Raw genomic sequence first — 14,743 nt, forward strand, 5'->3', positions numbered from 1 at the left:
CTTAGCAACTAGAAAGTGCTGGCAACAAATGCTTCCTGCATCCAGCAGAGCAAAAGGAGGAAGGTTTCTGCCTCGAGACTAAATACATACGGTCAAGACTTAGTGTTATCAGTAGCTGGTAAGTTTGAAATGCTTCTGGGTCCAAATGTGTGGAACTATTCAGGAAATCTCACAGTGCTCCACAGCTGCCTTTGTCAGAGCCCTGCTTTGTACATCTATGTGATACCTGGCCTATAGCAGGACAGCTCTGAGCAGCTTTACAGCGGGCTTTCACATGGTGTGGGAATTTACATTCCTTTAGAAAATACGGATTCCAGCTTGGTTCAGTTTGTAATAGGGGAGCTTGTGTAGTAAGTGTGAGTTTAATGTCTTGATTTGCTCTTTGTAAGCCACGTTTTTCAGCAGTTAATTTACTTGGCTTTGTGTACGTTTGAAGTGACGTTGTAGAAACTGGTAGGATCACTGGTCGTATCTTTTATGAGACAAAATAGAGATAAATTAGGCACTTGGTTTATATACTTCTGACTCTCTATCACAAATTTTACCCTCAGCATGGTGAATATTTCTAAACAAAATATATATGCTGGATTATCAGAGAGAGCATCACCTCATGAATCTTAATGTGACAGCCCCTGAGTAGTTAGCACTCATCAGATCGCAGCATCTCATTCTTCTCGTGGCAAGCCATAATACTACTGTTGCAAAACATGACATGGCAGCTGGGAGATCAAAATATTTCCCCTCAATATATCATAGGCAACTGCATTCCAGCACTACAGTCAGAGGCCGTCTGCTCAACCAGGTGAACTTCAGCTGCAGTTTCTGCTTTAGCTTGTAGGATGGGGAGGGTTGGGCTGGCTCTGTGTATAAGGAAGCTGTAAAGCAGAGTGTAGGTGTAAGAGAAGAGCTGCGTGTTATGAAGGGGAACAAAAGCTGGAGCTAGTTAAGAACATTGCTTTCCTTAGGATTTCCACAGCAAGTGTGTTTTCCTGGATGTTTATGTCCCTTTACTAGATAGAGACTTATAGAATCACAGAATGGCTTGAGTTGGAAGGGACCTCAAAGATCATCCGTTTCCAGCTCATTTGCTGTGGGAAGGGTCACCAACCACAAACTGAGGTCAGTGATACGGGTTCACATGACCAAACACCAGACTGGATACTTTGAATTCAGTGTTTTTATTTCATGAGAGTAATTAGTAACAGTTACTGAGATCTTGAGGGTAACCTGGAAAACATTTGCTTGGCTTGGAGTTGTCTCTTTTCAACTACTGACAGCTCGTGTTGTAGTCTTGCAGGTAGCTGCCTTTGCAAGAATGGCTCATGCAGAAGGATTCCTGCCCATGGACCACAGGTACTGCAGCATGATGCCGGCTCTGGACAAGTTCCCCTGCTCCAGTGCCATCCCTGCTATCCACCCCTGCTGCAGGAGCTCCTTCGCCGTGCATCCTGCCTGGATCACCAAGCCCCTTGCTCCCCTGCGGTAAAACTAAGTTCTTGTTGGGTCTGTGATTTGTTCTTTTGCATGATATCTAATAGGATAAAACAGGCTGGGATGTGTCAGGTTAATACATAAGCAACTTGAATGTCATTTGTGCTTTCCTTGTCCTCGTGCTGGCAGTTCTTGGATTGTGTTAACTAAAATGATTTGCTACCCTGGAGATTATGGAAAGCAAAGCCTGGGGTAAACTTGCTATCAAAAAAGAAGTCCTTCGTGTTACTTGGATAAATAAAAGCATTTTGCATGAGCAATGATCATCTCTGAAACGGTTCTAAAGCTATGTGACAGGGAATTATTTTGAGCTTAAACCATCAGCTACAGTGCTTGAGTGCCTCTAAGCTGTGCTTTGTGCTGGAGCATCTTTTTCTCTTGCCTGATCTTAAGGGTTGTGTTAGCTTGCCACGTAGACAGCAGAGGTGTTAGTGCAAGCGATACTGGCCGAGGTCTCCAGCATATTCCCAGCTTTCTTCCTCTTAATCCCAAACCAAAGAGAACTGGGTAAAAACTGGGCGTTCTACGTAATGAGCTGCAGTAACCTCGTTCTTACATCTTAGAAGAGATAAATGCATATATACTTTTGCCTGACCTACAGAACCTGATTTCTCTCACTGCTGACCAATATTCTTGTATTCAAGGTGCCAACGGTTTGGGTGCTGCCTCCCCTCCCTTGGCCCAGCATGGCAGAGGCTGAGCACGTCGCAGAGATCAGCGATCTTAGCCAAAAATGTCCCTGTTCTGGTGAGAGGGGAGCATGATGGATTTTATTACCGTGGTACAGTAAAAGAGGAGATGGAGGTGAGCAACAGTCTCTGTGTTGTAGTCATATGGGTAGGTGTCACGGGGTGCGCTTTGTCAGTCAGATCTGTTCACCTGCAACTCAGGTGAGGTGGGTGAAGTCAGTGTGGCTGCAGGACACCCCTCTGCCCATTGGCAAAGGCTGAGTGTGGTGGATGCAGTCTGCAGTAGTCCTTGTGCACCACCTGAGTTCTGCGTGCAAAGCAGGGCCTCATCTCTGCTGGTACTGGGCATCGTGCCAGGCCTGGATGGCATCAGAGCTGTTGTGAACAGCGTGCTGGCCACTGTTGTGTATAGACACATAGCCACCAGCGCAGGAAAAGTGTTTGGTGGTGTGTTATGTACACACTGCCAGCTTGAGTCAGCTGCAGAGCAATGGCACAGTGTCTTCAGAAATGTTAGTGAAAGCTTTAATTCATCAGTTTGTTAGCACTTCAAACTGAAGGGGGAAAAAGAGTCTATTCTTTCTCAAGAACGGGGAAGTGTCTTGTTTCAGTGTTGATTGAAAGGCCTTATCTTACAAGAAAATAAAACTTTCCAGCAGCTCCCCAGCAGTGAGTTCATGTTGTATGTAACGAGGAAGGACTTGGGCATGCCTGAAGAACAGCTTTGGTGTGCCTGGTGCATGCAGCGTGCCTTGTGAAATCCAGTGGGGCTATACCTGGTGGTTACATGACTTGATGCATAACAATGTGTTTTTCAGAGGTACTGTTTTTTTTTTTTCCTGGTAACAGAATGAAAGGGGAATGTTCCTGGTAGAGTTTACCAGACCACTTGATTTGCATGGAAGGCATTCGGTCTGTGTGCAGAAAGCAGCCAAGGATGACATCCTGGAGTATGCCAATGGCATGAAGCATTCCTTGCTGCCGGGAGACAAAGTATTGGCACCTTGGGAACCAGATCTGGTGAGGTATGGCCCTGGAACTGTCCTCACAGGCATTGAGACGAGGGACCCCTTACGAGGTAAGAAGGATGCTGCCCCTGTCTTGCTTGCCTTGCTCAGGAACACAAGTGAGACTCTTGGGATGAACTCTTGTTGAGCTATTGCCAGAGAGCTGTCAGCGAACTCAGTGTAGCATTACTTAAGGCTTCCAGGAGCTGATGTAGCTGATATGACCTTAGATGGATATCAGCGTGTAACTTTGCCTGTCTGACCCTAAGGAAGCTGTGACCCACAAAAACGTCACCTTCTATATCCACAGATCTGCTGTTTCCTGTATGCTCAGGCGGGGCCGTGTCTGTTGCGTGAAGGACAATGGCCTTTTCCTGAGAGATCCAAACGTGGCAGCTCTCAGGAAGCATCCATCTGTGCTAGAGTGCTCATGCTCACACTGAAGGATGCATCCTGGGGGTGACCTTATCACCCAAGCATGGCATTTCAGCAGCTCATTCATTTTCCTGTGTCTGACAGGCTCTGCTGACTGCTCAAATAGGGTAGCGTGTCCCCTGGGTGTTACTGCTTGCTTTGGCAGCAGTGACAAAACTCAGCCAACGTTGGCTTGTTCATCTGATGGAAAACTGGGAAGATGCTGCCGGGTGTCACAGTGAGAGGTGATCTTTGATGCTGCGGCTGACAGGACTAGAAAATGTGCCCCAGGCTGCAGAGCATGAGCTGTATGTGCTCCCTAGGCAGAATGACTGCTCACAGCTGCATGCCTTTCCTCTCAACAGCCTCAGAAGATGAAGAAATTACGGTTCAGTTCTGGAATGACAAGAAAGTGAAGCTGCCACGAGGTGTAGCGCTGTGGATCCATCCTAGCCTGTGTGGGAGGATTGTGGAGATGATCCACATGCCTTTGTCCAGCAGGTTAAAGCACAGAGAAAGTCTTGACACTAACTCGTGCATTTTTTCCTGCAGTCCTAAAGCTGCCTGGGTTCCTGTTTGCGTTGCACATAGCCATGCTAAGCACAGCTTGCTCTGCTCACCCTGCTGGCCATTTCTCCACTGTTGTGGTGGTGGTATGTGCTGTTCATCAGCCTGTGTCCGCTGCTTCTGCTGCTGCCGTGGCCATTCTGATGTCTTTTGGCCTCTTCCACCCAAGTCTCAGGTCTTTCAGAGAGGAGCTGAAGAGGCAGAGCTCAGCAGCAAATCCTCTCCACGCCTTCTAGAACTGGAAGGTCCAAAACAAGGGGTGTTAGCAGCTGTGGCAGCACGTTCCCTTTCTTCTGATTCAGAGGTGTTCCCCACTCAGAGTACTGCAGTGGACAGTACTGTTGACACAGACCCCAGTTGTCCTGAGAAGCCCAGGCTGGAGGAATCTGCAGGACCAAGTGGAAATACTCCAGAAGGAACCACTGCAAGTCTCGTGCCAGTAATTCAGGTACCGTTCAACACCCTAAAAAGGAAGGAGCAGCCAGAGGGAAATAGCCAGCATGTTCTGTGCCCCCCTTCATATGGGCTCTCACTTAACCTGTAGTTGATATAATACCATACATTTGCCTGTCAGCTGCCAATGCACTATTTCTTCCTCCCCAACATTTCTGCCCCCTCGTCTTGCATGTTAGCTCTTCTTCTGGCAACTCATCCAGCGGAAAACTACCGGAGTGATGAATCTCATGTGGAGGCAGGTACCCCTTGCTGAGCTTCTTCCTCATCATTTTCTGTGCATTTAATGATGCCAACATCCTTATTAACCTTCTTAGCTAGTCTAAGCAGAATCAATCACCTGAAAGAATTCCTTAAAATGTTTAAAGTATATTTTTTCTCTCTTAAGTGAACATTTCTGTTTCAGTTTTGGCTTCCCTATGCTTAAGGCTAAGATACAATTTCTGTCCCCTAAGGAACTGGCAGACGCAGCAGCGTATGTACAAAGGGCAAGCTGGAATCCAAAGCCATCTCTGTTGTGGACATGTCCCGTGTTGCACCACCTGATCAGACTGCAGTGTTTGAAACCACAGAGCAGCCTCCCGGAGGGCAATTCACAATGAATGAAATGGTGAAATACCGGGATTTCAAGCTGTCATCAGTGGTAAGGTAACTCGTACTCATACTGTATTTACTGTTCATACTGACACGGTCTGGTCTGTTTGAATGGAGCAAGTATTCGTGTTAATAGCTTGGAAATTGGCATTCCTGTGGTAATTGCCTGCTATGGTCTTCCACCAATTTTATGATATGGAGGAAACTTCTTCATTAATTAAAAATATATATATATAAACTAAAATAAAAGTGAGGAGGGCCTGAAGCTCCTTGTTGGAATGTAAAAGGCTATGCCAGTAACAGTGTGAGCAGTCAGCAAAGACTGTGCACCCAGAAACCAGCCACTTGTCCACTGACATTGACCCAAAGGAGTCCTGCAGAAGCAGGGACCTGCATGAGTGCCTCTGAAAATGGTCATCTCTGACCTTCAGTGTAAATAAAACCCAAGAAAAGACAGCTTATGTAAGATTTTTATGCCAATATGCAACTCCAGATAGGTGTGCTCTGTGTTAGCCAAGTGTCGTGTCTATACACTGCTGACATGCTTTGCCTTTTGGTAAAACTAGAAAGAAACCAGAGGAGCTTCATTCAAGCTCAAACCCAGCAGTGTGAATCATAGCAGTGGATACGTGTGGTAACACAGAGCTTTCATGGTCTGCCAATGGGTTTGTATTGTGTCTTGCAGGAGGAAGGATCTGTAGCATCAGGAAAACAAAGATATAGAAGTGCAAGAAAGAAAACAGAGCCAGACAATAAACATAAAGCAACTTGCTTTGGAGAGGACAAACTTGGCAGTACAGACCATATCAGCAGAGAACAGAGAGGGAAAAAACAGCAAAGATCTCCTTCCAAAGCAGGGAGAGACATGATCCATCAGAATTCAGTACCTGCACAGCTGATGAAGCTCAAGAGCTGAAATTTCAGGTAAACTGCTTGTACTATTAGCAATGTTACCTTTATTAAGCAAATAAAGTTCTGATTTAGGCACTTCATAGAAGAGCTTTGTGGATAACTGCACCATTTTAATGACTCGAGACGTGATTTCCAACCTGATAACATTTCAGCATCCTCATTCTTTACTGTAGGGTTAGGCTGCTGTTAAATCAACTTATTTGGACGTGAACTCTTTGCAGTTCTGGAGAGATCAGGTAAACTAGTATTAGTGCTGAAAGCCTGAGCAGATGCAAAGCAAGGATCTAATAAGCCTCCAATTTATCTACCGAATTCGGCACAGCAATTTCTCTGTGGGAAACCAAAAGAAATAGAGAAATGATACAACCTGACAGCCCCCAAACGTTCAAGCCATTGAATTTTATATTCTCCTCAACATTAACTGAAACCTTAATGCCATCAGCTACAAAAGGATTACAGACTATATGCGTGTCACTAACTAACTGCCTTCTGCTGAAAAAGGCAGCTAGGCAATTCTTAGCCTAGTTTAGAGCCTTGCAGAGACAGGATTTGAAGCTTGTCAATAGCTTATGTGCCTGTGCTGAGTGCCCAGCATATATTCAAGCACCTTGCTGAGTTGTAGCTAGATTGTGAATGTCATAGAATCATTGGGGTTGGAAGGGACCCCTGGACATCACTGAGTCCAGCACTCCCCTGATACAGCAGGTTCCCTACAGCAGGTCACACAGGTAGGTGTTCATGGGGGTTCTGAGTATCTCCATAGAAGAAGACTCCACAACCTCTGTGCGGTCTGTTCCAGTGCTCTGTCACCCTCACAGTAAAGCAGTTTTTCCTCCTTCCTTCCTGTGTTCCAGTTCGTGCCCATTGCCCCTTGTTCTGGGCACCACTGAAAAGAGCCAGGCCTCATCCTCTTGACTCCTGCACTGCAGATGCTTATAAGCATTGCCAGGATCCTCTTTCAGTCTTCTCCAGACTGAACAGCCCCAGGTCCCTCAGCTGTTCCTCACACGGGAGACACTCCAGGCCCCTCACCATCTTTGTGGCCCTCCACTGGACTCTCTCTAGGAGATCCCTGTCTGTCTTGAACTGGGGAGTCCAGAATGGTACACAGCACTCCAGCTGTGGCCTCACCAGGGCAGAATAGAGGGGAAAGATCATCTCTTGGCATTCTGTTTCTTTAGCAGAATTATAAAAATATAGTTAAGGGAAACATACTTGAGACGGATGGTCAGCTGCTTTAGACCTGTATGTTCTGTGCCAGAGCTGGTGTATGTGTCTGCATTCACACCACTGGAATCTTGTTCTCTGTGGATAAGAACATGACGTGGACTTTCTGCCTGAGGGTAATATAGAAGACATTGGCATCACAAAGACTAAACAATGTATTTATTCCACTGATTGTATCTTTAATTGTTTCGAGTTTAATAACCTGCAATTACATAGTCACGTGATTGGAATTAAGAGAGACAATGTACAAAGTTTATAAAATCAGTGTACAAAGTGGGTTGCATACAATTGCATTAAGTTAGCAAATAAATATACAGGCCACAAAAATGGACTCCCAAAGGAGGAGGATTGTGTTAAGATGCTAATGAGAAATAGTTACACGTAGTTAATTATCTGCTTTAAAAAATCCTAGTATTTTATTCCCATGATTGCCAGCAAATGGTAAACGTCATAGCACGAAAGTTAAATCAATGCTTTGTCCAGCACTGACATCCACCACGTGGGTTTGTTTCTCCATGTCCTCCGAGGTTGCTGTGATAGAATAAATGCCAGGAGAGACTTCGATGTAGATGTCTTTGGAAGCTTTCTTGGTCTTTAGGGACAGGGAAGGGGGAATAAAGAGATTCCTTTATTATTTAGTCATGTTAAATTTCCCACAAAAACAAAAACTTGGACTTTGAATTAAAAAAAAGAAGTCACTTAAACTGCTATCTAAATGTTGTGCATTTTGTGTCAGAATACATGGGCGATATAGAGACAGAACTCTAAAGTGGTTCTATTCACAAGTGTCAAAGTATTTAATGATTTAATCCAGGGAAATAATTAACGGGCTGTAATCTCTACTTACAAAACTGAAAGCTGTCACCTGAAACTGTTCTGAATGTAACAAAGCAAGTCACCCATACACCAAGTTCATCTCATCATTCATACTATGGCACAGTTTCCATGGTTCTCATCTTTTGTGGCTTACAAGTTCCTGCACTGGATTTGGTGAGGTGTTTTGGCTTTAATAATCAGTGAAGTTTTCTCCTCCTGGAGGAACAGCAGTCTTCAGAGGGGACTGTGTCAGGGCCAAGCATAACTGGCCAGGCAGCTTCTGCGTGCTTTGTTCAGCATGGGGAGTGTGGCAGGAGCACAAGAGAGGTGAGAGCAGAAGACTGCTGGATTATTGCTGCTGGTGCAAACCATGGCTGTCTACAGATCATTCACAATGCTTTGACTGTATCAGTCCAAAATATGAAGGAGACTCTTGACTAGTTGTGTGCTGGATGGCCACAGTCTGCTTTGTCATTAACTGTGCCAGTCTCTGCCTGTTCTACTGCCCATCTGTACTGCGGGACGGTGAACGCACCGTCCATTGCTCTGTGCCGTCACAGCATCTCCGCATCTGGTTGTAAACTGATGAAGAAAGGTTATACATTTGAAAACAAATTATTCTGTAAACTTACACGGTGCTGGCAAGTTCCAGCTTGGCTGGGTGCTGCAGAGGCTGCACTCTTCTGGAAAGGAAAAGATACCGTTTTCTGATTATAACCACACGAGGGTACATTCAGTCCATGAGTGGGAACAGGTTGCCCAAGGAGGCTGTGGATGCCCCATCCCTGGAGGCATTCGAGGCCAGGCTGGATGTGGCTCTGGGCAGCCCGGTCTGCTGGTTGGTATCCCTGCACGTAGCAGGGGGTTGGAACTCGATGCTCATTGTGGTCCTTTTCAACCCAGGCCATTCTATGACTCTATGCTATGATTCTATGAGTCCGTTGGAGTTTCCCCTCTGCAACAGGGCTGAAACCACCAGCCACGACCCGGCCCTGCCCAACCAGAGGCTCAGATCGGCCCAAGTTCCCCCCTGCCTGTGCTGCCTCCACACAACCGCGTGGCACAACCTGGTGTCGAAGGCACCGCCGTTGCCCCACGGCGACGGAAGGAATAACCTTTCAGAGGACACCAAACCCTCCTTACCCGGTCTAAGGAGGGCTCGGGCTCTTCTCCTCCTGCTTGCCGGCCGTGGTACCTGCAGATGTGTTTCACTTCGTGCTCTCTGCGCCTGCAGGCCGGCACGAGGCTGTAGTAGCTCTGGGCGGCAAAGCGTTACACAGGAGGCGATCACAATCGCGCCCCCGGCAACTCGCGGCGCCGCCCCGGCACACCGCGCTGCCGCCACCTACTGCCACACGGGGCGCACCGCAGCCGCCTCCGGCCGCCATCGGGGTTACCGCGGTGCCACCGGCCGAGCCGCGGCGCTGCACGCGGGGCGCTTTTACCTCGCACTCCCTCGTGGCTTGGGCCATAAAACTCATGACGGAGGCGAACGCAGCGCTGAGCCGCTCCGAGTCTTCCTCCTGCCATTAAGCGCACGCTTAACGAAGCGCGGTGACTGAGGGCGCTGTGCGCGCGCCCCGCCCCGCCCCGCCCGCAGCACTGACCGGGGCCGAGGCCGCGCGCTCCCGCTCCCGCCGCCGCCGCGCCCGCTCCAGCACGGCGCGCGCCAACCCCGCCGTGCGCCCCGCGCGCGCCCCGTCCATCCCGCCGCCGCCGCCGCCGCCGCGCGCCGTCACAGTGTGCGCATGCGCCGCTGCCCGTCGTCCCGCCCTAACGCCGCCAGGGGGCGCCCCGCCCCGCTCGGCGGAGAAGAGGCCGGAGCGGGAGGTTCAAACGCAGCGGCCGGCTGAGGTAAACGCGTCCGCTCGCAGCCGGGCGGTTCGTGCTCGGAGCCGCGCCTTCACGCGAGGAGCCGGACGAGCTCCCTCGTGCTCCGCTCTCTTGAAACAGAACGGCGGTTTGTGAAACGCGGGGCGCTTGCAGCGGGTTTCCTCGCTGTGGTGGGGATGATGGGTCAGAGCTCTTCAGGGCGGCGCCGCCTTTGTGTGTGAGGGGAGCGCCGGGCTCGGCGTGCGGCTGGGCGTCCTCAGGCAGGAAGGCTGGTAAGGCCGGTGAGCCACGCCTGGTAAGCCTGGTGCCATCTCAGCCAGAGGAGGGAGAGCAAGCCCGTGCTTAGCGCTGAAGCAGTGCGTACAGCTGGGATGCTTCTTTCCAGCTACGGAACACGTGTATACATACATACATACATACACACTCACATACACACACCACGTCCTGCGCACGGAGCCCGCCGTGCGGGGCTCGCGTTGGAAGCACGTGGGGCTGCGCGGGCCCGGCGGGCGCTTTCCTTCCCCCGTCCTTCCCCGGAGCGGCCCCGGGCGCTGTCAGCGTTCTTAAAGACACAACCGGCGCTGCTCCTCGGGACGAGGCTGTCCCGCGGGCTCCCGGCTCTCCCCTCCTCCCCCTGCCCGCCCGTGTCCCCGCAGCGCTGCTCCGCTCCGCTCCCTCCCGCCCGCTTTGGACCCGACTCGCAGCCGCAGCCCCGCGCCGGGGCTCTTTGTTGGCGGCCGGCCGGCTGCTTCCCATTAATCTCCCGCACTGGCCGTGGCCGTCCCCACTTCCTGCCTTCGCATACTTCTCTCTCCCTCGATCTCAATCCCTTCCCTCCTCCTTCCCTTCCTCCCTGCCCCCTCCCCTCCTTTCCCTCTCCTCGGCTCCTCCGAAAAAGCTACAGCCTCCCGTGCTGCGGGACGGGGTTTGCAGGCGTCGGCAGCTCTCCCCTGCGCGCCTCGGTAAGAGCCGGGAGCCGCGCCGCCGGCTCGGACGGGTCCCCGGGAGAGGCGGGCAGGGCAGCGGGGCAGGGGGAGAAGCCGCCGCCCGGCGCCGGGCTCGGCGTGCCGACGGCCGCCCGCCTCCCGTTGCGGGGCGGGCCGGGATACGCGGCGGGCTGGCGGGGCGGCGGGGGCTCCCGGGGCGGCCTCAGCTCGGCACCGCCGTGCCCCGGGGCCGGTTCCTCTTCCCGTGGGTGGCGGAGCCCGGCAGAGCACCGTGGTGGGATCGAGCTGACGGAGCGGGCCGGCGAAGCAGCCCGCCGGGTTTGGGGCTCGGGTGTGCGTAGAGAAGGGGAGCCCGGTACTTCTCCCCCAGCGCCCGCTCGCGTCGGCTGTCCGGCCGGCTGTAATGTCTGCACGCTCACTGAAAAGAGTCGGAGAGCCACCTGGACTCCGTCGGAAGACTTTAGGATCCCAAGGCAGATGCAGCTGATGAGCTAAGGGAGCTGCTTCAGCAGTTCACTTGGTGGGAAAATGAGATGTAGTGCGCTTGGCTTGCTACCAAACATTTGCTGTACCAAAGAGCGAGGGGTCACTGCAATCAAAGAGTGGTGGCTGCATATGAGAGAGCCTCTTATGTTTACTTCATTTTTATCGCTCAGATGTATTTCGAATCTTAACAGGGAGCCAGATGAAGCCGGATGCATACCGTAATAGCATGGAATAGGTCCATAGCGATGTTTGTTATCCCCCTTGTTTTACTGTCGCACCGACTTTGGGTAATAGATTTTTTTTTTTTCAGTTCGTTCTGTGTAAACAGTCTTTAACTTCAGCCAGATAAAGAGTATTCCAGTAAGGGCCACCTAGAATGATCAAAACTTGTGGCAAACAAAGGACAAAAGTGTTAGCTGTAGTCTCAGTGCTGGTAATGCAGAGTCAGAGCGGGGTGAATTGAAGTGAGACTGACTTGCCTTCAAGAATCGATGGCGTTCTGTTTATTCGTGATTAATATATACTCAGTAGATGGAAAAAAAATCCATACAGTGGAAGGATAATGGAGTAGAAGTATCTTACGTTGAAGTCCAGGTTTGAGCAAATCATGTGTGCTTCAGAAATGTCAAAATACAACATTCATTTTCACGTGCAGTTTGTACAGGTGGCATAATACAAATCTGTTGCCAGTCTGAAGGACGAGGATAAGATTCATACCTTTGGCCATTCGTTTCCTTCTTGCTTCAAGATGGGTTATTTAAAGGAGAAGCAACACATTGAAGCGATTACAATTACTTTCAGCAAATTACTGTAGAGTATAATCAAGCTTCTTTTAAAACTGTTTGCAGTCTGTGTACTCTTAAGAGTGAGCAGACTGGTGGGAACTGCCATTCTCCTCTTGAGATGGGACTGGTTCCTCTTGGAGAATGGAGGGGTGTGAGCAGAGCTCCTTGGGTGCGTGTAGTGGGGTGGGTGGTGCTGGGCGTCACTGGGGAACAGACGCTGTCAACCTTGCACATTTACTTCTTGTATGCAGAAATAGGGGGAATCCAGCCTGGCTTGGTTTAGGGTGTTAAACTTCCATAGCCAGCTTGCTCGGCATAGTCACTGCGTTTCCTAGTGCTGTGAAGAGGCACCTCCTGACCTTTTCTTAGCCTGCATTTTTGTGCTGTAGCTGCCAGGACTTGCTCCAAGGAGCTCAGGACTGACCCTCATGATTTCCCTGTAGTCAACTGACTTTTAACATATACTGTAGCACTTAAAAGGAGCATGTGACCCCTTATTATTTGTGACCCTGCGAACCATTGTGTAATCTGTTGACTGTAACGTACCATGCCAATTTATTCTTGGTTGGGAAGTCTTGCCAAGGACTTGATGGAATAGCATGATTTTATCCACTTTATTGTTTTCATTGTGTTTCATAAACATCTAAGACCCTCTGGGAAGAATCACTGGGGCGGCTGGGCCTCCTTTTTTTAATTGCTGGTTAAATAAATGTTGCCAGTTTAAAAAGAGGAAAAAAAAAAGTGGTATGCAGGATTTCAGAATGCCTGGAACTGCTAAACATTCATGTTTAGGAAGCAGAACTATTTTTAGTGTAGGGGCAGTTAAAGGAATGGTACTCACCCCCTGTGAAGAGGTCACTGCTAAGAGTGCTGAAGAGCCTGCTTTCAGCTGGTGAGCAAAACCGAGTTTCCCACAGCTCAGTAGAGCTGAAGAACCAGATTTGTACTTTTCCCACTTAGATAAACAGGGAGGACGGACTTCTTGTTAGTTTACAGTAGTGGGAGTGAGGAGGCTTGGGTTCTTACTTTGTACACGTATAAAATATGTCTTGGTCTTGGGGAGATGTTTAGCTTTCTTATTCTTTCAACCAATGTCTACGGTGGAGGTGTGGGAATGAAAGGCTTCTCGCTTTCTGAGAAGGTCTGGGAACTGGCAGCTGAGCCTACTGTGTGTTAACAACTCTCTTGAATGCATCCCTGGCTACCATCTTCATCTACAGCTAAGTGAGCTGGGGTTAGAAAAAAGTATGTATGCTTGAGAATTTGAGTCAATTTGGGATCCTCAGTCAATTCTGAGTATAGCACCGTGGTTGCCAAATAAATTACTTTGGGTCCATTGCAGATTTTCCTCAGCTCCTCTGCCTGGAAAACAGAAGCCCTTGCTTTTCACGGTTTAAGAGAGTGTGGTTTATGTCAAAGTTTCTATGTGTGCTAGATCCTTTGTGTCATGTATGGTGTATTTTGAGCAACCTAGGCAGGGTGAAGTGTAACCTGGTCTCTCCCAGGGTAGTGGACCAAAATCTGGACTGTTCAGACTTTCAACATGTGCCAAATGATAGCTGAGTCAAGTCAGGTTGCAGTGACGACTTCACTGATTTCTTGTTTAACGTAGGTTCAATCCAGATTGCAAATTATTTATTTGTTTGCTTGTTTCCTCCTCCTTTAACGTTGAATGCCATGTGTGTTACTTTGCCCTCCGTGAGCAACTGCTGCTTTCCAGATTTTTCAGCCCACAGTTGAGATTTAGTTGGCAGTGCAGATGGAGAAGAGTTTGGGGAACCGAATCCAAATATTTGCATTCTTGATTTGGCCTAGTCTTTATGCTTGTAAACACTGACGGTCACACTGAACTTTGGTGAGGTTATAAGTGGCTTCGTCAGGCTTTGGGGAGTCACACCCTGCAAGACCTGAGATTTCATCTCTTAGGAAGAGTTTTGGATATGTTTTTCAGGTGTATACCTCAGCTGAGTGTTAGTGTTTGTCACTCTTGATCCGACTGCAAAATCCTTTCCTGCGCCTTCCTTTCTTTCTTTTTCTTCTTTGTTTTTCCTCTTTTTTCTTTTCTTTTTTTTTCCTAGTGAGATTCATCAAGTTCAAAATGTCATGGAAGAGCTGTTCTGCCTGCACAGAAGGTATGGCACAGTCTTTGGAAATCCTTGTCTGCTGTGCTGCTCCAGAACTCTGACCAATGGAGTGGAGCCATGGTGGAGACCCTCCTCCCTCCATGGTTACCATTTTCCTGGTCCTTACTCCTTGGGTGGGCACAAAAAGAGTCGGAGGCTTGATGTGAAATGAGGATGTTTGCTTGTGGAGAACTGGACTTAAGCCCTCTTTTCATTCATGTAGGCTTTGGTGGCCCTGCTTGTGGCGGGGGGGGTTGGAGACTCATGATCCTTGAGGTCCCTTCCAACCCACATATCTGTGATCCTGTGATAGGCTATGCATATGAACAGCTGTGGCTTCAGTAGAAACTTGGTAATCACCAAGTCTTTAAGTTTTGTTCTGCATTAGCAACTGAATGA

General features: G+C 49.2%; 3 protein-coding genes across 21 annotated transcripts in view; 2 read left to right on the forward strand and 1 right to left on the reverse strand.

Moving 5' to 3' along the window:
- Positions 1-39: 39 nt before the first annotated feature.
- C11orf16 (C11orf16 homolog) lies at positions 40-8,070 on the forward strand. 3 transcript variants are annotated; one of them, XM_046941993.1, is made up of 9 exons: positions 40-118; positions 1,290-1,482; positions 2,136-2,295; positions 3,030-3,258; positions 4,154-4,254; positions 4,338-4,616; positions 4,801-4,863; positions 5,077-5,264; positions 5,901-8,070. In XM_046941993.1, the coding sequence occupies exons 2-8, from the start codon at positions 1,316-1,318 to the stop codon at positions 5,221-5,223; spliced, it is 1,146 nt and encodes a 381-aa protein (XP_046797949.1). In that variant the 5' UTR covers positions 40-118; positions 1,290-1,315; the 3' UTR covers positions 5,224-5,264; positions 5,901-8,070. The 3 variants fall into 3 exon arrangements, with proteins under 3 accessions (XP_046797949.1, XP_025006650.2, XP_015141967.2); XM_025150882.3 differs by lacking the exon at positions 4,801-4,863 and having other exon boundaries at positions 3,967-4,616; positions 5,077-5,269; XM_015286481.4 differs by lacking the exon at positions 4,801-4,863 and having other exon boundaries at positions 3,967-4,616.
- AKIP1 (A-kinase interacting protein 1) lies at positions 7,499-9,909 on the reverse strand. 4 transcript variants are annotated; one of them, XM_015286493.4, is made up of 5 exons: positions 9,778-9,909; positions 9,616-9,693; positions 9,314-9,365; positions 8,803-8,853; positions 7,499-7,946 (listed from the first exon to the last, which is right to left on the reverse strand). In XM_015286493.4, exons 1-5 carry the CDS (start codon positions 9,874-9,876, stop codon positions 7,822-7,824), a joined length of 405 nt encoding a protein of 134 aa, XP_015141979.2. In that variant the 5' UTR covers positions 9,877-9,909; the 3' UTR covers positions 7,499-7,821. The 4 variants fall into 4 exon arrangements, with proteins under 4 accessions (XP_015141979.2, XP_015141977.2, XP_420987.4 ...); XM_015286491.4 differs by having other exon boundaries at positions 9,314-9,398; positions 9,778-9,891; XM_420987.8 differs by having other exon boundaries at positions 9,314-9,427; positions 9,778-9,891.
- Positions 9,910-9,971: 62 nt separating this feature from the next.
- DENND2B (DENN domain containing 2B) overlaps positions 9,972-14,743 on the forward strand; it is a 150,661-nt gene continuing 145,889 nt past the window's right edge. For 7 of the 14 annotated variants that reach the window (XM_040701334.2, XM_046941988.1, XM_046941980.1 and 4 more), the window contains exon 1: positions 10,880-10,965. The gene's annotated coding sequence lies outside the window, so the exon portion shown is untranslated. Of the gene's footprint in view, positions 10,025-10,879; positions 10,966-14,299; positions 14,354-14,743 lie in introns of those variants that run through there. The other 7 variants (XM_046941985.1, XM_046941986.1, XM_015286487.4 and 4 more) reach the window with 2 other exon arrangements.

The sequence above is a fragment of the Gallus gallus genome, chromosome 5 (genome assembly GCF_016699485.2).
Source record: "Gallus gallus isolate bGalGal1 chromosome 5, bGalGal1.mat.broiler.GRCg7b, whole genome shotgun sequence".
NCBI classification, from domain to species: domain Eukaryota; kingdom Metazoa; phylum Chordata; class Aves; order Galliformes; family Phasianidae; genus Gallus; species Gallus gallus.